General features: G+C 47.0%; 2 protein-coding genes across 8 annotated transcripts; one reads left to right on the top strand and one right to left on the bottom strand.

The window, feature by feature from the left end:
- Positions 1 to 17892: 17892 nt before the first annotated feature.
- On the bottom strand, positions 17893 to 26833 carry KAT5 (lysine acetyltransferase 5). 7 transcript variants are annotated; one of them, XM_045065035.1, is made up of 14 exons: positions 26586 to 26827; positions 26420 to 26486; positions 26027 to 26095; positions 25799 to 25935; positions 25359 to 25541; positions 25195 to 25269; positions 25020 to 25094; positions 24100 to 24348; positions 23933 to 24022; positions 22489 to 22629; positions 22317 to 22410; positions 20286 to 20445; positions 20080 to 20161; positions 17893 to 19984 (listed from the first exon to the last, which is right to left on the bottom strand). In XM_045065035.1, exons 1-14 carry the CDS (start codon positions 26595 to 26597, stop codon positions 19850 to 19852), a joined length of 1569 nt encoding a protein of 522 aa, XP_044920970.1. In that variant the 5' UTR covers positions 26598 to 26827; the 3' UTR covers positions 17893 to 19849. The 7 variants fall into 7 exon arrangements, with proteins under 7 accessions (XP_044920970.1, XP_004770089.1, XP_044920959.1 ...); XM_004770032.3 differs by having other exon boundaries at positions 25359 to 25514; positions 26586 to 26826; XM_045065024.1 differs by having other exon boundaries at positions 26420 to 26828.
- On the top strand, positions 18137 to 19348 carry RNASEH2C (ribonuclease H2 subunit C). The gene is made up of 4 exons (XM_004770035.3): positions 18137 to 18308; positions 18497 to 18696; positions 18777 to 18896; positions 19213 to 19348. The coding sequence occupies exons 1-4, from the start codon at positions 18137 to 18139 to the stop codon at positions 19237 to 19239; spliced, it is 519 nt and encodes a 172-aa protein (XP_004770092.1). The 3' UTR covers positions 19240 to 19348.
- Positions 26834 to 27280: the final 447 nt, after the last annotated feature.

Raw genomic sequence — 27280 nt, 5'->3', positions numbered from 1 at the left:
GTCACAATCCGGTCTCGGTATACTGTAACGAAGGCACTGGATTAAGACGGCAAACATTAATAACACACACCTTCTATGACACAAGAGGAAAGACATAGGAGGGATATTGGTCAAGCTATATTTTACTTGCAAGGAAGAAAGTATTGTGTAACGAGTTACAAGGCCATAATGGGGACCTCCAACTTTCGCAAACGAGTATATTGTACAGGGTGCCCAGTTAACTTCAAAGAAATGACAAATGATTTCTTAGTATCAGTAGGTCCCAAACATTAGAACATATTTTTACCCACCCAAAAAATTGTTTCTCTAAAATTCAGATATAATCAGGCATCTTGTATTTTATCTCTCAACCCCAGATTGGTATTTATATCTTATTTCTTCTACAATCCATTGTATATACATATATATATATATATTTTTTTTTTAAACCTTCAAAGCTCTTTACCTAGTAAGATGACCTTCATCCCTAAGAGGTCTGAGTCCTTTGTAAGCCTGCCTGTGTTGAAGGTCTTTCATTCCTTGAGTCCTGGGGACTCCCCTTCTCCATCATGTGGCCACAGTGATTTCTTCCTTGATCATCAGGACCAATCAACCTTTCAGAGCTGTTGGTTCCAAGGCACGAAGAGGGCAAAATGACAAGGGAGTGGTCTTCCCTTCCAGTTCAAAAGAACCAGTGTTGGGTCCATTAGCATTCAGGCTTGAGTACTAAGGACTCTGAACCAGCAAGGTCCAAAGCTGGAGGGATGAGAAACAGATATTTGAGAGAGGCTTCCAGATTGCTGAAGATGATGGTAGCAGCGCAGGTGCCCATCTCCCTGCCCCCAACCAAATAACCTGGAATAAAGAAAAGAGAAAGATATAATTACACAAAACCAAGTAACCCTTAGTATAACTTGAAGCTAAAATGCTCAAACTCAAAAAAGTACCTGTAAGTAAAAACAAAAAACAAGTGACAGCAAAACATCACCCATGTCCCCGTCCCAACCCCACCCTGCACGGGCTCTGGGCAGACTGACGGCGAGAAACTAGAGCTAGTAATGGCCAACGCTGGATGGAAGACCCCAGAAAGATGGAGTCCACCAGAAATCGGAAAATGTGAAGACAGGTCTAGAGCAGGCCAGATCTTTTTTATTTTTTTTTAAAGATTTTATTTATTTATTTGGCAGACAGAGATCACAAGCAGACAGAGAGGCAGGCAGAGAGAGAGGAGGAAGCAAGCTTCTGGCTGAGCAGAGAGCCTGATGCGGGACTCAATCCCAGCACCCTGGGATCATGACCTGAGCCAAAGGCAGAGGCTTTATCCCACTGAGCCACCCATGCGCCCCAAGTCAGAGCTTTGACTACAAGGGAGGAATTTCAAAGTACCCGGCGATTTGAGTGGGCTGTCTTTGAAACACATAGATTTAGGGAAAGCCAAGAGCAGAAAGGAAGGGAGAAGTACCTTTTGGCATTTGGCTTTCAAACGGGAAGCAAATGGAGAAATTTCATGGCTCTGCAAGACAAAAGAAGAAAATCAAAGGGCCCAAAACTCCTTCCCCACTCTCCAAACAAACAAAAATCCAGGAAAGCATCTGGACTCTCCGAGTTGGCAGAAGAGGGAGCATTGAACTTGGAATAAAACACCCAGCACCACAGAAACGAGCAAGAAAAGATTAACAGGTTCATATGGAGTCATGGCAAAATATCAAAAAATGGATTTCATGGCATGTCAATGAAGGAAAATTCACACAGGCTCCTGAATAAACAGCCGCAAAATATGAGAAAGCTAAACACAGCACTGTAAACAGAACTACGGGCACACAAAACAGGCATTTGAAGATATGCAAAATTCCCCAGGATGAGAAATTTTGAAAAGAATGGAAATAGATAAAACCCAGGAGAAGAATATAGAAGGTTAATTGAACTCAGGAGAGAAAGGGAAGAAACAGACAAAATTATCCAGAAATATAGATTACATTATAAAATGTCCGAGGGAGAATGGACTCAAATAAATGTATAATAAAAGACAGGAAAATGACCAAGAACATGAGATTAAAAAGTAGAAGTCCGAACAAAATTATGGCAGAGCAGTGTCAAAGAGGAATCCCGTCTGTGTTATTGGAGTCTTAGAAGAAAAACCAATGAACCAGAACTGATATTTAACACTATAAGAAAACTTTCCAAGAGCAAAAAAATCTGCACCTTGGAAGGGCCCCCTGGGAACTTGGGAAAACTAACCCAGAACAATCAACGTTGAGACACATCCTCATAAAATTATTAGATTTCAAAATATTTTTAAAAAAGAATTCTCAAGGGGCGCCTAAGTGGCTCAGTTGGTTAAGCTTCCAACTCCTGATTTCAGCTCAGGTCGGGATCTCAGTGAGGTGGGGCTCTGCTTCATATTTTCTTTCTCTTCTCCCCTTTTCCCTTTGCTCCCATGCTCACTCTCTGTGTCTAAAAAAAAAAAAAAAAGAAAAGAAAAGAAATTAAAAAAGAAAGAAATAAAGAAAGCTCAAGATTTTCAGAAAGAAAGGCCAAATAACTTTTTTAAAAAGTTTTTATTGATTGGGGCGCCTGGGTGTCTCAGTGGGTTAAGCCTCTGCCTATGGCTCAGGTCATGATCCCAGGATTCTGGGATCGAGCCCCATATTGGGTTCTCTGCTCAGCAGGGAGCCAGCTTCCTCCTCTCTCTGCCTACTTGTGATCTCTATCTGTCAAATAAATAAATAAATAAATCTTTAAAAAAAAAAAAGTGTGAACCAAGGATTTTTATATTCAAACAAGTCGTCCTGCAAGTGTGAAGGCCATAGGAAAGAGCTTTCTGTTTTTCAACGAGTACTTTAGGAACTCGGCACCCAGGAGCCGTCTGAAAGAGAAGGTGCTTCATCCAGCCATGATGATACATGTATCTCCCACCTAAGGGGGCATGAGGGTAAATAAGTAAAAATGTTTATCGCGATAATTAGTGTAATTAAAAGCGTGGAGAAGGGAGAGGGAGGGAAATAGGGTTAAGCCCATTGATGGTGTATGGGTGACTCGGCTCCAAATTCACTCTTACTGGCTGCTCTGTGAAAAGAAATCTGGGCCCTTCAAAGCCTGGTCTTGGCCAGTTGGCTCATTACTAAGCTTCGTCAGCAGAGGGCGCAGAGGAGCCACTGCAGCAGGAAGATTGCCTTCCAGTCTCCGGAGGACTCACAAGACAATGTCCCGGGCCTCCAGGCGTCAGGCAGCTCCTGCACCCATGGCTTTGCCAGCACCAGCCTCTTCTAGGGCCTGACAGCACTTCCCAGCACCTCACCTCGGTTTTGCATCAGAGTATCTCCAGTGAGAGGGGCATCTGGGTGGCTGGCTCAGTTAAGCGTCTGCCTTCAGCTTGGGTCATGCTGCTTTTATCTGCTATTTCTATATGCTTTGGAGTTCTCTTTTCTTATTGCTGGCCAATGTCTTGGAACTTCAGCCACCTATTATGGTTAATAATTCTTTATATTAAACTTCCCCGTTCAGGGGCGCCTGGGTGGCTCAGTGGGTTAAGCCTCTGCCTTCAGTTCAGGTCATGATCCCAGGGTCCTGGGATCCAGCCCCACCTGGGGCTCTCTGCTCAGTGCGGAGCCTGCTTCCCCCTTTCTCTCTACCTGCCTCTCTGCTCACTTGTGATCTCTATCTGATAAATAAATAAAATAAAAAATCTTAAAAACAAACCAACAAAAAAAACCTTCCCGCCTTCACATGACTGTGTGATTTCTCTCCTGATTGGACCCTGGCTGATAAAACAGGCAATAGGGGAGAGTTAAAGGTGCCAGTAAAAATGGATAATCCAGATAGAGTTTTGAAACGGAGGGTTTTTTTTTTTTTAAGTATAAATACAATATCAAACGCTAGAACAAAAATACAAGCTTTCATATGTATCCTATAAACTTATAAATGGAAGATCAAAGAATAGGGGCTCCTGAGTGGCTCAGCTGATTGAGCATTCGACTCTTGGGCTCAGGTCATGAGCTCGGGGTTGAGAGATCCCACCTCCACCCACACTCAGTGTCTACTTGAGAGTCTCTCTCTCCCTCTGCCCCTTCCTCTGCTCACACTTTCACGCTCTCTAAATAAATAAATAAAATCTTTAAAAAATGTATCAAAGAATATACACCTCATAGAGAAAGAAATATCAGAACTAGAAAAGACTTCAAATAGCCAAGGTAATGTTGAAAAAGAAAACTAAAGCTGGAGGCATCACAATTCCAGACTTCAAGCTGTATTACAAAGCTGTCATCATCAAGACAGTATGGTACTGGCACAAAACAGACACATAGATCAGTGGAACAGAGTAGAGAACCCAGAAATGGACCCAGAACTATGTGGTCAACTAATCTTTGCAAAGTAGGAAAGAATATCCAATGGAAAAAAAGACTCTCTTCAACAAATGGTGTTGTGAAAATTGAATAGCAACATGCAGAAGAATGAAATTGGGCCACTTCATTCTTACACCATACACTAAAATAAATTCAAAATGGATTAAAAGACCTAAATGTGAGAGAGGAATCCGTCGAAATCTTAGAGGAGAACCCAGGCAGCAACCTCTTTAACCTCAGCCATAGAAACTTCTTCCTAGACACGTCTCCAGAGGCAAGGGAAACAAAAGCAAAAGTGAACCATTGGGACTTCATTCAGATAAAAAACTTCCGCACAGTGAAGGAGACAGTCAACCAAACTAAAAGGCAACGGATGGAATGGGAGAAGATATTTGCAAATGACATGTCAGATAAAGAACTAGTTTCAAAAATCTACAAAGAATTAATCAAACTCAACACCCACCCCCCAAAAAAGTCCCATTAAGAAATGGGAAGAAAACATGAACAGACATTTCTTCAAAGAAGACATACAAAAAAAAAAATGTTCAACATCACTCATCATCAGGGAAATACAAATCAAAACCACAATGAGATACCACCTCACACCTGTCGGAATGGTTAAAATTAACAAGTCAGGAAATGACAGATACTGGAAGGATGCGGAGAAAGGGGAACCTCCTACGCTGTTGGTGGGAATGCAAGTTGGTGCAGCCACTCTGGAAAACAGCATGGGGTTCCTCAAAAAGTTGAAAATAGAACTATCCAGGGCCCCTGTGTGGCCCAGTCAGTTAAGTATCCGACTCTTGATTTTGGCTCAGGTCATGATCTCAGGGTCATGGGATGAAGCCTTGTATCCGGCCTCATATCTGTGCTCAGCAGGGAGTTTGCTTGGGATTGTCTCTCTCCCTCTTCCTTTGCCCCTCCCCCCACTCACTCTCAAAAATATAAATAAATTCTAAAGAAAAGATGGAGCTACTCCATGACCCAGTAATTGCACTACTATACAAAACTATTGATTCAAAGAGGCACGTGCACCCCAATATGATAGCAGCATTATCAACACTAGCCAAAGTATGGAAAGAGTTGACATGTCCATTGGTTGACAAGTGGATAAAGAAGATGTAATGCGTATATATCACATATATATAATATTTATATATAAATATTATATAATTATAATTGTATTTTATATATTATATGTTATATAAATTATATAAATATAACCATAATTATATAATGTAGATATTATATTATATATGATATATATTACATATAATATATAGCATATATTATATATATAATGGAATATAACTTGCCATAAAAAAATGACATCTTGCCATTTGCAAGTTGGGGTCTGACCGTGGGGAGACTGGCCACTTCACCCTGACTCCCACTGTTAAAGAGGGATGCAAACCTTCTAAGTACTGACATATGTGTAACTTACTGGGTGGCCAAGCCTGATAAAACTGTCAGAGTGAACACGTGACTCTTTTAAATGTTAAAATAAAGATTTTTATACAGAAAAAAAAATCCACAATGTGGATGGAACCAGAGGGTATTACACTAAGTGAAGTAAGCCCATCAGAGAAAGACAAATACCATATGATTTCACTCATATGTGGAATTTAAGAAAAACAGACAAACATAGGGGAGGGGAAGGAAAAATGAAATGAAAACAGAGAGTGAGGCAAACCATAAGAGACTCTTAACTATGGAGAACAAACTGAAGGTTGCTGGAGGGCATTAGGGAGGCACTTGCTGTGATGAACACCGGCTGTTTGTTTTTCTTTACGATTTTATTTGTTTATTTGGCAGAGAGGGACACAGCGATAGAGGGAAAACAGGCAGGGGGAGAGGGAGAGGGAGAAGCAGACTCCCTGCTGAGCAGAGAGCCCGATGTGGGGCTCGATCCCAGGACCCCAGGATCATGATCTGAGCCGAAAGCAGACGCTCAATGACTGAGCCACCCAGGCGCCCCAACACTGGGTAGTATATGTAAGTGATGAATCACTGGATTCTACTTCTGGAGCTAATACTACGCTACACATGAACAATTTTAATTTAAATAAAATCTTGGAGGAAAAAGAAGAAATATTAAACATAACAAACATAACAATTATATTGATAAATGTACATTTAAAGCTTAACTCACCTATTTCTTCGATTTTTTTTTAGAGATTTTATTTATTTATTTGACAGAGAGAGATCACAAGTAGATGGAGAGGCAGGCAGAGAGAGAGAGAGAGGGAAGCAGGCTCCCTGCTGAGCAGAGAGCCCGACACGGGACTCGATCCCAGGACCCTGAGATCATGACCTGAGCCTAAGGCAGCGGCTTAACCCACTGAGCCACCCAGGCGCCCTGTCTTCGATTTTTTAAAAGATTTTATTTATTTATTTGTCAGAGAGCCAGAAAGAGCACAAACAGGGGGAACAGCAGGCAGGGGGAGAAGCAGGCTCCCTGCTGAGCAAGGAGCCCAATGCAGGACTCGATTCCAGGACCCTGGATCATAACCCGAACTGAAGGCAGACGCTTAATTGACTGAGCCACCCAGGTGTCCCTTTTTTAAAGTTTTTAATGGGGCTCTACTAGCAAGACCCAGCTATGCGTTCTCTACAAGAGAAACAGCTACAGCAACATGATTCAGAGAAACTAAAGATAAGGGGATGGACAAAGGTACACCAGGCAGATGGAAACAATAAAAAATCAGTGGTAATGCTCTGATTTTTAAAATAGAAAATCAGAATAAAAGAATTTAATAGAGTTAATAGAATTAATTTAATAGAATTAAATTCAAATAGATTAGACATGACACAAAGGGCATTTTTAAATATTATAAGCCATAATTTACAACAAAGATGTAACATTTGTCAATATTTATGCACCAAATAGCATAGCAAATTAGTTTTTATAGTAATCTCTGTGCCCAACGTGGGGCTCAAACTCATGACCCCAAGATCAAGAGTCACACACTCATCTGGCTGAGCCAGTCAGACACTCCAGGAAACACTTTTAAGATGTAGAAACTACAGAGGGGGCAAATAAATAGAAATAGAAATACACTAATTACAGGAGATTTTAATATATCACACTCGGTTAAAGACAGATGAAGAAGAGGACCAAAAATAAGGAATGAGATCGAAGACATAAACAACATAATAATCAATATGGTAGATCTCAAGGAAGTCTACTGAACTCTATACACTAGCAATGAACAATCTAAAAAGTAAATTAAGAAAAAATTTATCCCAGAATAAGTCTGATCGAGGAAATGCAGGAGTTGTACACCGACAACTTACAAACATTTCCAAAAGAAATTAAAGATGTAAATAATGGGAAGGCATCCATGTTTCTGGATTGAAAGGCTGAATATTGTTAAGGTGGTAATACTCCCCCCAAATTGTCTATGGGTTCAGTCCAATCCTCACATCACAGTCTTTTTTTTTTTTTTTTTGCATTAATGGAAAAGCTGATCCTAGGGGCGCCTGGGTGGCTCAGTGGGTTAAGCCGCTGCCTTCGGCTTGGGTCATGATCTCAGGATCCTGGAATCAAGCCCCGCATCGGGCTCTCTGCTCAGCGGGGAGCCTGCTTCCTCCTCTCTCTCTGTCTGCCTCTCTGCCTACTTGTGATCTCTCTCTGTCAAATAAATAAATAAAAATATTTAAAAAAAAAAAAAGCTGATCCTAAAAATTCACATGCAATTTCTAAGGCAAAAATTAACTAAGAGCTAAATGTAAGAGCTCAAGCTATAAAACAGAAGAAAAGATGGGGTAAATCTTTAGGACTTTAGCCTTGGCAATGGTTTCTTAGGTATGATATTAAAAACATAAATAGCAACAAAGGTAAAATGAACTACACTGAAAATTCTAAAATTTGTGCATCAAGGGACACGATCAGGAAAATGAAAAGATGGTCCACAGAATGGGAGAAAATATTAGCAAATCATGTATCTGATAAGGGTATAGTATCAACATATATCAAAAACTATTATAATTCAACGACAAAGAGACAAACAACCTAATCAAAAAACGTGCAAAGTGGGGGGCACCTGGGTGACTCAGTGGGCTAAGTGGTTGACTTCGGCTCAGGTCATGATCCTGGAGTCCTGGGATTGAGCCCCGCATCGGAGTCTCCAGTGGGGAGTCTGCTTCTCCCTCTCCCTCTGCCCCTCTTCCCTGCTTGTGCTCTCCCTCTCTGTCAAATAAATACATAAAATCTTTAAAAAAAATCTGTTTCCCTCTCCCTCTACTCTTCCTCCCCACTCACACACTCTCTCTCCCTCAAAAATAAATAAAAATAAATTACCACAAATTTAGCTGCTAAAAAAAATAAAAAAGAAGTGTCTACAAATGGAAATAGAATTTCCCTTTGGCATGATGAAAATATTCCGGAATTTGATCGTTGTACTGGTTTCACAATCTTGTGAATATACTAAAATGACTATATTTTACACTCTAAAGGGGTGAATCGTGTGATATGTGAACTATTTATCAATATGAAATATTCTAATAATGGCGATTTGTTCAATGTATGGAGGCAGTGAACTTGAAGGAGCTCTCGGCGGCCGAGCCTGGAATAAGTTAAGTAGGAAAATAATGATAATGATGGGGTAAAACCTATAGAATGAGTAAATATCCGTGAGCCCATGTTGCTCTAAGTAGGTAATTGAATGAGTAAGCGAGGGAGAAGAAACAGCGTTAGAATTCCGATTAAGCAATGTCAAAGGAATGTCAGAAATAGAATCACCACTAGGCAAACACTGCAGCAGTAACATAATTCTTAAATAGTGAATTCTTAAATAGTGGAGGGAATGTGATAAGGGACCGATTATTTGCAGAGTCTCAAAATATCTCCCTGTAAGACACTTGTGAAATATAATATAAAATATAGTGATTTTAAAGGGGAGAACTCTGACAGACATGACCTTCACCAAGTGATAGGAGTTAACATACCAGTAATAAGTGCAGTGATGGGGCATCTGGCTGGCTCAGTCCGAGAAGCATGCAACTCTTGGGGAGTCTGCTCCCAACTCTTGGGGTTGTGGGTTCAAGCGCACGCTGAATATAGAGATTGCTTCAAAATAAAATCTTTTTTTAAAGATTTTATTTATTTATTTGACAGACAGAGATCACAAGTAGGCAGAGGCAGAGAGAGAGAGAGAGAGACAGGGGAAAGCATGCTCCCTGCTGAGCAGAGAGCCCAATGCGGGGTTTGATCCCAGGACCCTGGGGTCATGACCTGAGCCAAAGGCAGAGGCTTTAACCCACTGAGCCACCCAGGCACCCAATTTTTTTAAAGCGCAGTGATATGTTGTTGGGAAAAGGCACAATAGCACCTCTGTGGTATTCTTGCCAAAAATAAATAGCTTCAATCCAGTTGGGAGAAAGCATCAGGCAAATCCAAACTGAGAGATATTCTACAAAGTAACTGGCCAGTGCTCTCCCTAAGTGTCATGATCATAAAAGAAAGAAAAAAAAAAAAGACTAAGGAACTGCCACATAGGAGAGTAGACTAGAAACATGATAATTAGATGTAATGTGGGATGTTAGGTCAGATCCTGGGCCAGAGAATGGGCATTGATGGGAAAGCTGCCAAATTTTGCATATTGTCTGTGGATTAGTTCCTAGTATTGTATCAGCGCTAATTTCCTTGTTTTGATCATTGCACTCTGGCTCTAGAAAATGTCACCATTATGAGAAGCCAAGCGAAGGGTATTGGGAACTCAAGTTCTCTGTAAGTCTAAGACTAATGCAAATAAAAGTTGAAAAACATGTGAGATGATCATTGTATTTAAGAGAAGCCACTCCTACTTTTATCCCTTGGTTCCCAGACCGTTATATTCTGATCAAAAGTGAAAAAACACGACATACAGTCCTTGATTCAAAGCACTGTTCTGTGTTTTCTTAGATTCCGCATTTGTCTATTTGGCGTCCATTAGTTACAACCCGAATTAACGGCTAAGTTGTTTACATCGCCCTTGGGATGCGGAGCCCACACTCTGCACAACCTCCTCTCTTTACTTCTCAAATACCAAGCCAATATTCCCTTGTCCTAAATCAACCCTGGTACAAGACACGTAGGAACAGTCCCTATGCCCCCAAATCTGCCGGAATTGTTCAAATGAGCAAATCCTAAACTGTTTCCCCTGCCCTGCCTTGACTTTCCCACAGAACCCCAGAAAAAGGCAGCGGCCATGCCTTCGCTTCACTCCTCTCTAACTCCTGGTCAACTCTGGTGCTTCCCCACATGGCCCTGTGTGTCGTGCTGTGCCTCTTTCCAGGGGGAACTGTAAGTAACATTGAACTTTTCTCTCAACGACCTTGACCTCTCTATGTCACCACTCGGTCACTGCTATCGATGAGAAGTCATAGGTACTTGGAGGCTAAGGACATGCCGTGTCCTATAGGACGGCTGCCTGGAGCTGGCAAGATATCGTCTGCCGGTAGACGGAGTAGTTGTTTTGAGTGAGCACCCTGCTGTTTTATAAAAACGGTTATTCCCAGAAGGCTTGTGGTAAGACCTGTGACGTCCAAGGTCCTGGTCCCACTGTCTCACTTCTTTTGCACCCAAGAGAGCTTCTGTGCTGGAAGCAATGTTGCGGGGGATACCGCCAATGCAGGTCCCGGCTGAGGCTCTATGGTTGGGGAAACAAAGCCATGTCCAGAATAAGCAATCGTTGGAGAGGAATTTCGGCCACCTCCATCCCGGGGGCCATCCGGCGTCGTCAAACTGAAACTGCGTGTCTGGCTGATCTCTTGGAACAGATTCTGCTGTATCAGGAGTTCAGTGCGGGTCACTCCTCTTAGACTGTGAAGCCTTTGTCCGTGGCGGTGGTCAGATCAGCTTCGCTGGAGAGAAGTTCATGGTGCTGAGCTCACCGTGCAGCCCCCATCCCTGCCCCAGAACGACTATCCCAGGAGCCCATCGGACAAGAACAGAAATGACTGGGAGATTACTGTATCGCCCTCGACACCCTTATCCAGGAGATCGAACATTACGCTCGGAACCCATCCCAAAAAGTCTGTGTACAAACCTCCTTATTAGACCTCTTTGCCACTAAGCTCCTTTTTTTTTTTTTTTAAACATCTGTTTATTTATTTCAGAGACAGAGAGCACAGCTGCAGGAAGGGGCAGAGGGTGAGGGAGAGAGAAACACAAGCCAACTCCGCACCGTGTGCAGAGCCCAAAGCGGGTCTCAACCTTGAGACCCTGAGATCAGACCTGAGCCAACACCAAGATTTGGGGCCCGGACCAACTACACTGCCCAGGTGCCCTACTAAGGTGTGTGTTTTTTTAAATATTTTTATTTATTTATTTCACAGAGAGAGAGAGACAGTGAGAGAGGGAATACAAGCAGGGGAGTGGGAGATGGAGAAGCAGGGCTTGATCCCAGGACCCTGGGATCATGACCCAAGCTGAAGTCAGACGCTCAACAACTGAGCCACCCAGGCGCCCCAAAGTCTATTTAAAAAATAAATCTAGGGGCGCCCGGGTGGCTCAGTGGGTTAAAGCCCCTGCCTTCAGCTCAGGTCATGATCTCAGGGTCCTGGATCGAGCCCTGCATCGGGCTTTCTGCTTAGCAGGGATCCTGCTTCTCTCTCTCTCTCTCTCTCTCTCTCTCTGCCTGCCTCTCTGACTATTTGTGATAAATAAATAAAATCTTTTTAAAAAGAAAGAACAATAAAAATTCTCCATAATCTCTTCTAGAAAAATAGAAGCAGAGGTGACACATTCAAACTCGTTCTATGAGGCCAGCATCATCCTAGCGCCAAAGCCAGATAAAGACATCGCAAGAAAAGAAAGCTACAGATCAGTATGGCTCATGAACACAGGGTAAAAACCCTCAACAAAATATCGGAAATTGAATTCAATGCATATAAATTTAGGCTACTGATTTAAAATAATACACAATGGGGGCACCTGGGTATCTCAGCCGGTTAAAGCCTCTGCCTTCGGCTCAGGTCATGATCCCAGGGTCCTGGGATCGAGTCCCACGTCGGGCTCTCTGCTCAGCAGGGAGCCTGCTTCTCTTCCTCTCTCTCTGCCGCCTCTCTGCCTACTTGTGATCTCTGTCTGTCAAATAAATAAATAAAATCTTAAAAATAAAATAAAATAATACACAAAGTTTCCAATATTTCAGTGATTTTTGAAAACAGTAACAGAATTATATATACCTCTGGTAGAATATGCCTTTTTTAAAAGATTTTATTAATTTATTTGACAGAGAGAGATCACAAGTAGGCAGAGAGGCGGCAGAGAGAGAGGGGGGGGAAGCAGAGAGCCCAATGCGAGGCACGATCCCAGGACCGAGACCATGACCGGAGCTGAAGACAGAGGCTTTAATCCACTGAGCCATCCAGGTGCCCTTGGTAGAATTTATTTTAAGGACAAAGGAAACTACAAAAATAAATGTTCAAACTGTGTTTGTTAATGTTATTGTTAGTTGTGGTGTTATTTTTCTTCCGACACTGTTGCGTATATAGTGGGGGAACCAAGTGGATGAGAACTGGCATTTTTCAGTGGAGAAAAAAAGGATACAAATGTACAAGCAGGGACACCTGGGTGGCTCAGTGGGGTAAGCCTCTGCCTTCGGCTCAGGTCATGATCTCGGGGTGCTGGGATCGAGTCCCGCATCGGGCTCTCTGCTCAGCAGGGAGCCTGCTTCCTCCTCTCTCTCTCTCTGCCTGCCTCTCTGCCTACTTGTGATCTCTCTCTGTCAAATAAATAAATAAATAAATCTTAAAAAAAAATCTAAATTAAAAAAACACACACACAAATGTACAAGCACTGAGGTTAGTAAAAAGTCCTGTAGTCCTAGAAGTAACAGTAGGATTTCATGAGGCATTTTCCTTTTAAAAGAAAAATCCACATATTTTTAGCTTTGTCCACTGAAAACATCTAGAAACTGAAAACATCTAGAAACAATCTAGATGTTGGTTTAGTTTCACATTGGTATAGTTTCACAACTAACAATAACCTATAGTTTCACATTGGTTTAGTAAATACAATTTCTTAGTAAGAAAACCAGGGTCCTTGAAGAAATGGATGATTCAAGTCTGGGGCAGAAAAAAAAAAAGATATAAATGTATAAACAATGAGGTATAAAATGAGCCAGGAACATCTTGTGATCCTGGAAAACAAACCAAAAAACTAGAGAAGTCTCAAAAAAGGTCACATAGAGAGACTCATGAGGTAACTTGAAGAGGCGAGCACTGACAAGATAGGACAATGTGGGGACTGATAAGAATCAGAATCACGGGCGCCTGGTGGCTCAGTCGGTTAGGCGCTTGACTCTTGGTTTCCATTCAGGTCCTGATCTCAGGGTTGTGAGATCAAGCCCCACATCAGGATCTGTGCTCAGTGTAGTCTGCTTAAGATTCTCTCTCTCTCTGCCCCTACCCTTCTCTCTAGAATAAATAAATAAACCGTTAAAAAATTTTTATTAACATATAATGAATTATTAGCCCCAGGAATACAGGTCTGTGAATCACCAGGTTTACACACTTCACAGCACTGACCATAGCACAAACCCTCCCCAATGTCCATCCCCAGACACCCTCTCCCTATCCCCTCTCCCCGGCAACCCTTAGTTAGTTTTGTGAGATTAAGAGTCTCTTATTGTTTGTCTCCCTCTTGATCCCATCTTGTTTCATTTATTCTTTTCCTACCCCCCAAGCCTCTCTCAACTTCCTCATATCAGGGAGATCATATGATTACTGTCTTTCTCTGATTGACTTATTTCGCTCAGCATAATACCCTCTAGTTCCATCCACGTCATTGTAAATGGCAAAATTTCACTTCTTTTGATGGCTGCATAGTATTCCATTGTACATATAGACCACATCTTCTTTATCCATTCATCTGTTGATGGACATCTAGGTTCTTTCCATAGTTTGGCTATTGTGGACATGGCTGCTGTAAACATTCGGGTGCACGTGCCCCTTCGGATCACTACATTTGTATCTTTAGGGTAAATACCAAGTAATGCCATTGCTGGGTCATAGGGTAGCTCTATTTTCAACTTTTTGAGGAACCTCCATGTTGTTTTCCAGAGTGGCTGCACCAGCTTGCATTCCCACCAACAGTGTAAGAGGTTCCCCTTTCTCTGCATCCTCGCCAGCATCTGTCATTTCCTGACTTGTTACTTTTAGCCATTCTGACTGGTGTAAGGTGGTATCTCATTGTGGTTTTGATTTGTATTTCCCTGATGCCGAGTGATGTGGAGCACTTTTTCATGTGTCTGTTGGCCAGCTGAATGTCTTCTTTGCAGAATGTCTGTTCATGTCCTCTGCCCATTTATTGATCAAATTATTTGTTCTTTGGGTGTTGAGTTTGATAAGTTCTTTATAGATTTTTGGATACTAGCCCTTTATCTGATATGTTGTTTGCAAATATCTTCTCCCATTCTGTCAGTTGTCTTTTGGTTTTGTTGACTGATTCCTTTGCTGTGTAAAAGCTTTTGATCTTGATGAAGTCCCAATAGTTCATTTTTGCCCTGCTTCTCTTGCCTTTGGCGATGTTCCCAGGAAGAAGTTGCTGCGGCTGAAGTCAAAGAGGTTGCTGTCTGTGTTCTCCTCAAGGATTTTGATGGATTCCTTTCTCACATTGAGGTCCTTCATCCATTTTGAGTCTATTTTCGTGTGTGGTGTAAGGAAATGGTCCAGTTTCATTTTTCTGCATGTGGCTGTCCAATTTCCCCAACACCATTTGTTGAAGAGACTGTCTTTTTTCCATTGGACATTCTTTCCTGCTTTGCTGAAGATTAGATGACCATAGAGTTGAGGGCCTATTTCTGGTTAAATAAACCTTTTTTAAAAAGAATAATAACCACAGTTAGCCAAATTATATAAAAATGTTAAAAATCTATTTAATAATTTTTTAAAAAGGTCATAGTTGGAGCATGCCAGGGAAACAACTTATTATTTTAAAAACGGAAATAAAAGGAAAGCATCAAACAATTATTTTACTTTACTTATACTCACTGTACCAAGAGGCAACCAGATAGTTGATGAGGGACTGTTGTCTTTATAGAAGTATTATAAACAGTGAAAGAAGAATGGCTGACTTAGGGGGCACCTGGATTGCTCAGATGGTTGGGTGTCTGCCTTTGGCTCAGGTCATGATCTCCAGGTGCTTGGATCAAGCCCCATGTAAGGCTCCCAGCTCAGCGGGGAGTCTGCTTCTCCCTCTCCCCCCTGCCTCTTCCTCTACTTGCTCTGTCTCTCTCTCTCAAGTGAATAAATTAAAAATCTTGGGGTGCCTGGGAGGCTCAGTCGGTTCAGCGGCTGCCTTCAGCTCAGGTCATGGTCTAAGGGTCCTGGGATAGAGCCCCACATCAGGCTCCCTGTTCAGTGTGGAGTCTACTTCTTCCTCTCCCTCTGCCTGCCACTCTGACTTCTTGTGCTCTGTCTGTCTGTCTTTCTGTGAAATAAATAAGTAAATAATTTTTTTTAATCTTAAAAAAAAAGAAGAATGGTAGACTTAGAATATCAGCTTTTTGTTACTCCTAATGAATGAAAGGATCTAGAAAGTGATCATCTATGACTGCTAACCTCACAAAAAAGAGATATGAGAAGACCCCTGGCAGAAAAAGAAGCCATCTCCTTGAAATAAATCTTGCCCCCCCAACGCCACCCCAAGAATCTGATGGCACTTCTAGATCTCACTATTAATTTGAAGGAACTGTAGGACAGATGCCCATGACCCTAGGAACACAATCAGTAGAATCTAGACTGTGGGAAAGTTGCAGAATCAAAAATATAAAAATAAAATTCAACATCTACTCCTGAGTTAAAAAATTGGATAGTAGTATAGCCTTAACCAGATGCATATAATAAATTGAAAGCTTCATGATTATTGGTGAAATAGCAAAGCATTCCCACGAAAATTTCAGGAAAAAAGAAAAAGATGCCCACTGATACTAGTGAATGTGAAATTGTTCTGAAAGTGCTAGAAAATTATACAAAGTACATAATGCAATGAGGAGGCAAAGTTATCATTGTTTGGAAGTGGAAGGACTAATTCTGGAAGAACCAAGAAAATAAAATGAAAACTCTTAGAAATAACAGAAGACTCCAGTATCTATCCGGTTTAAGAACTAATGTGTCAGAATCAACAGATTTCCCAAAAGCTATGCCTGCCAACCAAATCCAGCTCACGCCTTGTTTTTGCAAACAATGTTTTTCTGGAAGACAGCCATGCTTATTTATTTGCATATTGTTTATAGCTGTTTTTATGCTACAATGACAAAGTTGAGTAATTGTGACAGAGATCATATGTGAAATTTGCCAACCTCTGCTTTAGATAAATAATAGCTAAAACAAAATGGAAAGCGGGGCACCTGGGTGGCTCAGTTGGTTAAGCAACTGATTTGATTTTTGGCTCAGGTCATAATCTAAGGGTTATGAAATCGAGCCGGGCATCCGTTTCTGCACTCAGCGCTGGGTCTGCTTGTCCCTCTCCCTCTGCTCCTCCCCCTGTTCTCTGTCTCTCATAAATAAATAAAATCTTTTTTAAAAAGTCTCTCTCCCCCTCTCCCTTTGTCCCTCCCCATCCCTCCATCTCTTAAAAAAATAATAAAATAAAATGGGAAAAATCTATTTTATAACCGAAAAAAATAAAAGCTATCTAGAATAAACTTTAAAATATTTAATAACTATTATATATAAAGAAAACTTCACAATTGCACAGACATAAGAGGAGATGTGAATAAGTGGTATTATGTATCTTACGCTTGATAGAAAACTAAAGCAAGACTCTTCTCTTTTAATACGCTCCAGCCAAAGACTACCAAGAACACACCTATAGTTGAAGGAATGGATTTTTTACTCTTGCGCTGTTGGGCATCTGAGTAAAAGGGTGTTTAGGAAGGATTTGTAGGATTTGGGCTTGTGCTAGGTGATTTAGGGGAAGGTTTAAGAAAGCCAGAGTTTTCCTCTGGATTGGATACTGTCAGAAGTGGGCGTGTTTCTAGGATGGGATATGTTAACAAGTCCTACCTAGACAAAAGCTAAAGCTGTAATTGGTAAAGGTCACGTATATTACCCAAGATGGAGGCATGTTTCATCATTTTTGCGGTCTGGACAATGTTCCTGTCTTTGCTGTTGTTCACATGATCTTGTTATTGTCTTGATCCCGCCCGTCACGGGGTGACATCGTCTGATGTTGACGTACTGTGAAATTGTTCCTGTTTCACAGAACACCACGCACAGCACCTGGACGTCTAGAGGTGTGCTTCACTTTCTCAAGTCCATAAATCAAGTGCAATTGTAATCTTAATTGCCAGTTTTGTATGTGCTTGTTTTATAAAAGAACTTGGCAAAACATATCTAACTTGGGTATCTGGACAAATAAACGGAGAGGGCTTAAGAAACCAAAAACGAAATAGTACTGTGAAAACAAAAAAGGCATAAGAAGAAAAGCTTGATAAATCTACTACAAAAAAATAAAAGTCACTGTTTGGAAAACAAACCACGAACTAGGATACAGTATCTTCCACGCATTTGAGGAAGGGTTGATGTCCCAGTAAAACAAACAAACAAGCAACTCTCCCTACCAATAACACAAAAAGAGTAATTTTCGGAATAGTTTTAATTTTTTACAATAAGAATGTACCACCGAAAAACATGTTTGAGAAAAAAAGACCGGGACTTGAACACGGAGAGGCGGGGCTCGCAAGGGGCTCAAAGGAGTCTCAGGGAAGGACTACGCCTCCCAGGAGCCTCTGCGCTGATTGTCCCTGGCCTCCCGACAGGCTCCGCGCGCTTTACGCGCCAGCTTTGGCCTTAGCCAGCGAGCGGCGGAATCGCGGCGGAGAATGGAAAGCAGCGACGAGGTGGCGGTCGAGAAGTGCCGCGTCCACTTGCGCCCAGGCACGCTGCGCGACGCCGCCTGCGCTACGCTGCATCTTCTGCCCTGCGAGGTTCAGGTTAACGGGCCCGCCCCGGTGGAGCGCTTCTTCACCCCAGCCATCCGCCAGGGTCCGGATGGTGAGCGTTCAGCGCGGGACTACGGCTCCCGGCAGCCCCCGCGCCCACCGCGCGCTCTCTTCGGCGAGGAGCGGCGCGAGGACTCCTGGGGATCGTGGTCCACCTGAGGTGGGGGGAGGGCCCCAAGGGGCTTGCCCCGCAAGGCCTGAATCAGGTCCTCACCGAGACCCTGCGCCTGCTTCCTGCAGGACTCGAAGTGTCGTTTCGGGGCCGCAGACTACGAGGCGAGGAGGTGGTGCTGCCGCCCGGCCTCGTGGGATACGTGACGGTGATGGAAGAAAAGGGAGAGGTGCCGGTAGGGAAGGATTTCTCGGAAGGTTCGTCAAATGAGGATGAGCGAGAGGAGCTGGAGCTGGCGGAGCCCCCCGAGGCGCTGGAGCGGGACTTTGTGAGCACAGGGGGACAGGGGCGGAGCGGGGGTTGCGGCGGCAGCGGTGGCCCCGATGTTGAGCTGAGTCCCTTCCTCAGGACCAGTTTATCGGAGCTGCTGCCAGTTTCAGCCGCTTCACACTGTGGGGCCTGGAGACCATTCCTGGTCCGGATGCCAAAGTGCGCGGGGCCCTAACCTGGCCCAGCCTCGCTGCAGCGGTGAGTGGATGGACGGGCTCTCACTCTAACAACCCCATCCATTATCCTGTGACTTCAAGGTTATTCCCTGGGTTGTTCAGAATCTTGCCCGAGTGGATTTGGAGCTTCCGGGCCCGGGAGCACAATGGGGCAGATGGAGCCTGGGTCTGGAGGATTAGACGGGGTGGGGGGGGGGGGGCGCGCAGTGTGGTTTCCCCACCCCTGACCTGTCTAGAAGAGGGTTATCATTCTGCATAGCTTGGTCCCACCTAGAGTACGTGGGCCACCCAGTCACTGTATATCAAAAATCTAACAGTAGAGGGGACTCCTGTTGCAGATTCACGCACAGGTGCCTGAGGACTGAAAACCTGAACGTGACATTGAAAGTCACCAGTCCCTCCACCCCAATAAGTCAGCTCTTCATCTCGGAACCGCAGATTCCATCACCGCCAATAAACAAGCTCTTTACAGCACCAGTGAGTTTGTGGGCATGTTGGGAGTCCCCGAACTACACTGCCCCTTCTCCAACAAGAAACTTTCATGGCTCTGGCCCATAGAAAGAGTTTATTGCCAAGGGGCAGTGAGGGCAAAAGAGGCCAGAATTTTGCAGCCAGGACCCATTCCCCCGCAACTCCTACTTTACAAAAGAAATTTTTACAGCCACTGGCCCCCTGTACAGAGTGTACCCACTCCCCCACCCCACCCCCCCCATCCCACTGTACACAGCTGCCTGGCTTTGTCCAGTCTCTGGTTCACAGCAGGCCCAGACCTGCAGCCGGCTGACCTTGGAGCTGATCTGAGCCCTGAGCTTACCCTGGTGCTAGGCACCAGCAGCCCCTACCAGGCCTGTCCTCTCCTTATGGCACTGTCCTCAGCGCCACCTCCCTTGGTGTGCCTCTGGGGGCCCCAGTAGGGGTGGGATGTGCCGTCAGCCCCAGTTCTCCTTTGTCACCACTGCTGTGGCCAGTGTCCGGTCACCACTTTCCCCTCTTGCTCCAGTCCTTGGGAGTGAAGTGCAGACACTTGGAGTCGATCCGAAGGAGCCTCTTGAGCATAGCTCTTTCGTGTCCATCCACGATGTCCTCGGACAGCGTGAGGATATACTGACCCTGGATGGGAGACGGGGGCCAGAGGGGGTCAGCCCACGTGGGGCCTGCACTCTGCAGCCCTACACGCACCTGTCTCCCCTTGCCTGCCTCCCTACCTTGTAGTAGTTGATGAGGTTGAGGTATTGTAGAGTGGAAATGACATCTTCCTTCTTGATGCTGGTGATTTCACTGATCTCGCTGTGGGAGGGCAAAGATCAGGTCCTCTGGAGGCCTTCGTCTCTGCCCCAAGCCCCCAGGAACCTCAGGAGTGAGGATGGGCCATGCCATGCACCCCCAGGGGAGGAAGGAGGGCCAGGCTCACTTGATGGTGATCTGTGGCCTCTCCCCGCTCTCTGACTTCAGCCCCATCAGGATCTCCAGAATGGTCTGGGACCAGTAGCTCCGGTAGGATAGGAGGCCAAGGTCTGAAAGGGGCTTCTCAGGAGTCCCCGTTTTTCCCTCCACTTTAGAGAGTTCATAGCCTACAGCAAGGGAGCAGGAAGGGGTAGGTCAGTGATCACACCTTCATGCAACCAACGTTCCAGAACACGAGTTAGAGAAGTAAACTGCCGGGTTCCCATCTCGGTCCTGCCCCGTGGGGCTTGTCTGCTTCGTCTGTTTCCCTGTAGAGAACTAAGAACCATTCCTTCTTCATCTCTGTGCGGCAGAGGTAGGTACTGATGGGAACGGCTATAATCCCAGGGGGGCGCAGAGGAAATGGGAGGAAAGGCAAGTGCCCCCGACTGTCATCATTCCAGACTCTGGCCGCCAGTGAGAAGGGAAGGCAGACCCCACGTTTGCTCTAGGCCGGAGATTTGGCTCTGCAGTTAAATCAGTCCCCCGAGCTGCAGCCCGAGGAGCATCAGCTGCTCCAAGACCACAATGGCAAGAGAGAGGCACCAATGCACTTCCGGGGTCAGAACGTGGCCACGGCTCAGTAGGTAACTGACCTCTCCACGGGTTCTCTCCCTCGGACTGCTCTGCCCTCCTCCACCCCCTGAGCACTGGCCACTGACACACAGTTCCCAGTAAGACCCTCAGGCCCTGTGGAACCTTATATAGCTTCGTGTCTCTTGACAGAATCTTCATTGTCCCTCAGGGTTCTGGGGTGTCACCATTACCTCTAGAAGCCCTTCTTCACCCTCAATCATAACTATGTTGGGTCATGGCCCTTTCTGCCCACCCCTTCCAATCTTGATCAGTCAGCGTGGCCCAATTTCCTGTGACTTCCACTGACCAGTCTAGCTGGGAGAGGGACAGAGAGGCTGCTGCTTTAGAGAAAAACAGCCTGGAAGGGGTAGGAGGCACACCTGATTCCTACTGAATTCTGCTGGGCCCGCCAGCGCCTGTGGAGTCCCGACAGACCATCTGGAGGCCACACTTGCCTCAGCAGGGAGCTCCCGGCCCCTCCCTGGCGAACATCTACCTGCCATCAAGTACTGCCCACGGGGGGTGCTTCTGGAGCACCTGTCCGCTCCTGCGGGGGAGGACCGAGTGCCTCGCGCTGGTCACCTTGCTCACATTCTGTTTCCACTGAGGTCTGACCTTCAAGGCTTAGATTCATTTTAAATGTCTGCCCACCCTACCAAGCTGAGGGCTTTCTGAGGATGGGACCCCATCCCGGCTTCATTCTGTTAATAATATTCCTCAAATAGACTGTGACCTTGATCAAGTCAAGCCTCTGCGTCTTCATCAAACAGCTGAGGCGCCCCCTCCTGTCTCTCAGGTCAGGGCTTGATTACCCCAAGGGTTCCACCGAGTGGTGAGTTGAACGGAGTGGGATTAAGCTGCTGGGAAGCAGAAGGGGCAGCTGGAGGACAGAGAAGAGTTCATGTACAAAGGAGTTGAGTCCCTCATGGCCTTCACAAGATGGACCTGCCTGAACCCAAGGAGAAGAAGCCAAAGCCATACGAGTCAGTGCTTCCTTGTTTTTGCCGGATTAACAGCATTTCGAACTTCCGCCGCCTGCAAGGCTCAGGCCACAACTAGTCAAACGAAGCACTGCTCCTTGCTCAGGAATTTGTATGATGGCCCAGAATCAGACAGACAAGCTCACCTGCCTTCTGTCCAGGGCCCTGGGCGGGAGCAGATGAATCAGAGTTGGGAAAAATTGGGTGGTGCTTAAAAACTTTTGCCAAGGCAAAATGAGGAGCTGCAAACCTAGCCCAGATAGACAGGGCAGTCACCCTGAGCATGGAGGGAACCTTGGCCAAGTGCCAGCTTGCTTTCTGGCCAGCCAGGTAGGGCTGATGACCACAGCAACCTAGCACCTAGCGGAGGTGTGCTGGCAGCCCTGGTCCCAGGCCTGGCCCTGCAGGTCCACCCACCCCCAGCCGAGCTCGCAGGTACTCACTGAACTCGATCAGCAGCTTGCCATAGCCCCGGCGCTGGTAGGGAGGCAGGGTCAGGATGCAGGCCACGTTGTAGTCTTCCGTGGATTCCTTTTCCTGGGAAATGGGGGTGAGTGAGTGAGGCGGAGCCACAGCTCCGGGCAGGGCCGAGAGCAGGTCCCGGTGAGTGCTCACCTTGGAGAAGTAGCCCACGATGTGGAAGCCCTTGCAGTCATACTCTGTCATGACGTAGAAGAGGAAGGGGTCTGTGTCATAATACAACGTCTTGTGGTCAAGGAAACACTTGGCCAACAGACACAGGTTCTGAGAATAACTCTGCAAAGGAAAAGGCTTGTCACCGCTCTGGGTACCCTGTCTTAAATGTGGCCATTTGGTATCTCTTCCAGAAGCTGGTGACAGGTGACGACCCTTCCTCCCTGGCTCCTGGCCCGTTCTCTCAGTCAGGCTGTCCCTGGCACTCAGGCACAGCTACTTCTCAGTGGCAAGGAGCGCGTGTACCCGCTCCGGGACAGTGTCTGCCCCAGCTGTCTTGCTGGGGAGCTGGGGCTGGTTTACCCCTGTTCCCCACACCTCCCCCTAAGGCCTGCGGGGGAGCTTCCACGGCCCTCTACTTTGGTCGGTCCAGGAAGACAGACTGTGCCAGGGTTTAGGAGAGCAGCTCTACCCTGGTGACAGTCTAGGAATCTGCTTGTCAAAAACCACGACACTCTCCTGGCCTACAGTCACACCTGCTGGAGGCGGATCTGTCCTACAGCGGAGGGAGGATATTCTGAAACTGAAAGTAACAGCTTCAGGAGCAAAACAATCTTACTGCTCTGCTTCACCTCCATACATACGTCCCCCCACACACCAGACTTGGCTTTTTAACCAGCTGCTGGGCACGGCCATCTGAGCGCCTGAGTCTTAGTAACAGAACAGCGGTGAAAGCAGCACATCCTTCCCTCGAGCCTCCTCAGCAACCGAGCCAGAGCTCTCCCGCGCAGTCCAAGATGCCTACTTCTCCCCTACCGCCCTCTGTGCCCCAGGAAGGGTCTCGCAGTCTTAAGAGTACACCCAGATGGCTCCCTTCTTCCTTCCCGCAGCCAATGACCCAGGCAGGTTTGAAGCCCCAAACCTACAGTGACCGCTCCCCCTCCCCCAGCTGACCTTCTCGCCACCTGAGCTCTGTCTCAGAACAGCCTTGCCTCTCCTCTCTGCCTTTCAGCGGGAATGATCCTGACCTTTCATACCATCTGTACATCCGTCCCCGCTGCTTGGGATCCCCTGACCTACCCCATCCTTCATGTCAAGGATCAAAGACCACCTCCTCTGGGAAGCACTGTGGGCCATCTCCCAGTCCTCATAACCCACCCTTTGTTTCGTGACCCTTAGCCCCGGGATCTAAGTGGACATTGGCAAATCTGTTTTTTCCACGGACTATGAAACTCAAGAGGTTTTGTCTAATTACTGGTCAGTATATCCCCCAATACCTGCCTTATAGCAGGAATTCAACAGAAGTGGCATAAACTAATCTGTTGGCCAGGCTGCTCTGTGTTTTCCTGAGCAGGAAAGAGCTGCGCGTTTCACTTCCCCCAGATCACCAGCGCCGATGACTCCCCACTGCCCCTTGGTCACAGACCTTGTTCTTACGGCCGTCAATCTCAAAGAAAGAGATGGTGCCCTTGCGGTAAATCTCGTTGCCTGGAGGATGTCGCAAGTCACACTTGGTCTGAGGAAGAGAGGAGGATCAGAGGCAGGGACTGCATGGGGGGTGGTAGGAAAGCAGCCCCCCAGGACTCCTCGTACCAAGTGACGCTGCAGACACTTGAGGCTGCGGCCGTATTTGAGGCAGAACTCGCAGAGGTAGAGGACGGGCAACGTGGTGAGCTCCTGCGGGTACGGGGAGAAGTACCACGGCTTCAGGCGGTGCCGGCCCAGCTCGATACACTCGATGTTCTTCATCCGGGTGACAATGTCGTCGTGGCTCCGGTCTGACACCAAGCTGCCAGTCATGCGTGGCGCCGACGGTATTCCGTCTGAGCTGTCCTGGGAGTCCTGCCCAGGCCGGTGGAAAAAAAAACCAGGTTACAGAAAATAGCTCAGGCAGGACACCTAACAGCTCGCATAACCCTTCTGCAGCTTTCCTTGTTCAAGCCTAGCAACCAGCCAAGGGAGAGGGGGAGACCGGTACTACATTATATCCCCCACTTTCCAAATAAAAGGAAACTAGGAAAGTTCTCAATTGCGGTTTGAAAGAGAACACTAATGATTGACCCGAACCAGCTCTACCTGGCTCCTAATCCTACCAACAATCATCACTGCCATCACCTCCTGTTTAGCTATTAACTTATTTATGTGTTTGTTTTTAAAAATGTTATTTACTCATCAGAGAGCAAAACAAGGGGAGCTACAGGCGGATCAGGCAGAGGGAGAAGCAGAATCCCCACTGAGCAAGGAGCCTGATGCAGGACTCAATCCCACTGGGGTCATGACCTGAGCCGAAAGCAGATGCTTAACTGACTGAGCCACCCAGGCGTTGTTTATTTATTACCTTTTATAGTAATCTCTAGACCCAAGGTGGGGCTCATAACCCTGAGATCGAGTGGCACACGTTTCCAACTGAGCCAGCCAGGTGCCCTTTCTTGTTTCTTTTTAAACCCATCACTAAACTCTCTATCCTGCCATGTTCCTCCTTTTCACTCAGCTTCCCTCCTCCCCAGACCTACCTCATCAGTGCCCAAGCAATTTGATTTTCGCTTCCGTCCTGGCTGAGCTGCCACTGCCCTACGGGCTGATCCATTCTGCAGGTAACATGGGGAGAGAGAACGGAGAGTGGGGAGAGGAGCCTGAAAGGGGCTGCCGGACGGGAAAAGGAAGAAGAAAAGGGTCTGGGGGACTCACCTGGGGAAAAACCGAGGCTGGAGCTGTCTCGCTGGGCACTGGAGTTGCTGGTGAAACCACCTCCACCTTCCGTTTCTGCAGAGAGAAACCAAGAAAGGTGGGTCAGAAGGTAGAGAAGGTGGGACCTCAGAGGAAAGCAAGGTCCCTGGAATTGCTGAGGGTACCGTTGAGCGGTGGTTGGGCTGCAGGCAGGAGCTGGAGGAGAGCGGCTGGTCAGGCTCGCCACCGGGAATGGCCTCCCGCTCCTTGGGCAGGTTGAAGCGGAGTGTGATCTGGACCGGGATTGGCAAGGTCTTCCCGCTGGCCTGGGCGGAGGCCGGCTGTAGAGATAGGTCCAGGGTCTTCCTCTGGGGTGGGGATGGTGGTGGGATGGGAAAGGGGAGTAGGGGCCCCTCAACGTGGAGTAATCAAGCCCCACCCTCTGCCCTCTCAAGGACACAGGAATAGCTACTGAACTCTGGAAGCTACAATTTTGCCCCCATCCTTTGCAAGCTGAAGCCAGAGCGGAAGGGTGCAGACTTCTACCCATCCAAAAGCCCCTGAGGCCAAGAGATGAGAAAAGTAGGAGGCAGGAGAGAAAAGGTGAAGCAGGGGACCTACTCACCACCTCTCTCTCTGGAGAGCCGGGGCGAGACCCAGGAAGTCCGTTCTTCGTGGGGGTCTTGGCCTCTTTCTTGGGGAACTGAATCTTCTTCAGGTCCAGCCGCTCGTGGGTCACCCATTCATCCAGGCGTTTGTTGACTGCAGCAGTGGGGATGGCTCAGGAAGGAATGCCAGAGGCTGTCTCCCAACCCCACCCTGCCTCCCTACCTCACCCCAGCCCAGGACTCACAGTCAATATAATGGACGTAGAAAAGCTTGCGGCCACTGATGTCCTTCACGCTCAGGATCTCGGCCAGGGCTGTGGGAACAACACAGGCAGGAGCCTTAGTCGAGCCAGGCGATGAGAGTCCACCCTCCTAAGACCTGATCTCCTCCCCCAGGCCGGATCCCTAAGCCCCAGCACTTAGAAGCTTTCACCCGAACCCCCTTTAGTCATCAAGTGCCGCCCCCTCCCCAAGCCCCGCCCTATCCATTGGAGAGGCAGAAAGCCACGCCCCTCCTGGGTATCTGCGCCCCGCCCGCCTCAGGATTATAGAGGCCCCACCCCCTCCCGAGGGTTCGGTTGACTCCCTCCCGCCCCTCGCCCTCAGGTTCCTTAGCCCCGCCCCCCGACGTCACTCACGCCACTCATCTTCGTTGTCCTGGTTCCGCCGAAGCACGGGCAGGCGGCAGCCCTCGATTATCTCCCCCTGGGGAGACAGCGCGGCGCCAGGGTCGGCTACTGGGGGGCCTCGGGTTCTACCCACCTCCCCTGGCTCCCTCCGCCCCGCCCCGGGCACCGGACTCACCACCTCCGCCATCTTCCCTCCCTCCACTGCCACTTCCGGCCCCTCTGGGAGACGTCACTTCCGGGGTTCAACGCGCCGTAGGCCCGCGCCTCTTGAAGCCGCTTTAGAAGAAGACTTTTGAGAGACTCCCCTGTCCAGCTGGAAGCAAGCAGCCGTGCCGTTTGGCTGGCGGGAGAGTGGGGTGTTTTAAGTTTCGGTCCGAGTCCTGGGCGGAATCCCCGAAGCGCGCACAACGATTGGAGGAAACCTGAGTCCGTCACGTGACGCCCACCGGGCGCGACGCCGGTCACGTGGTTACAGCGCGAGTCACGTGGGAACAGGTTTGTGCTTCGAGGACGACCGGGCTCGGGCGTCTCCTAGTGGCTGCAGGAGGCGTCGCCGGGACCGCAGGAGGCGTCGCCGGGAGGAACTGCGCTTGCTTGGCGCTGGAGGGTGGGTAGGGGGGTGTCTGGGGGGAGTGGGGGGCTGGGGAAGTGGGCGGAACTGCGGACGGACCTGGTGCTGGGTGGTTTGTGGACTTCCTTTCCTGGTGATGGGGATTCAGATGTTTCGGTTTGTTGTTTTGTATATTAGATTTATTTTGTTTTATTTTATTATTTCTTTTAAAAGATTTTATTTATTTATTTGCCAGACAGAGATCACAAGTAGGCAGAGAGGCAGGCAGAGAGAGAGGAAGGGATGCAGGCGCCCCACTG

This window comes from Mustela putorius, unplaced genomic scaffold (assembly GCF_011764305.1).
Source record: "Mustela putorius furo isolate JIRA1106 unplaced genomic scaffold, ASM1176430v1.1 tig00000127_pilon_pilon_pilon, whole genome shotgun sequence".
Lineage (NCBI taxonomy): Eukaryota > Metazoa > Chordata > Mammalia > Carnivora > Mustelidae > Mustela > Mustela putorius.
The sequence above is the reverse complement of the archived record's forward strand: the minus strand, read 5'-3'. Positions and strand labels throughout refer to the sequence as shown.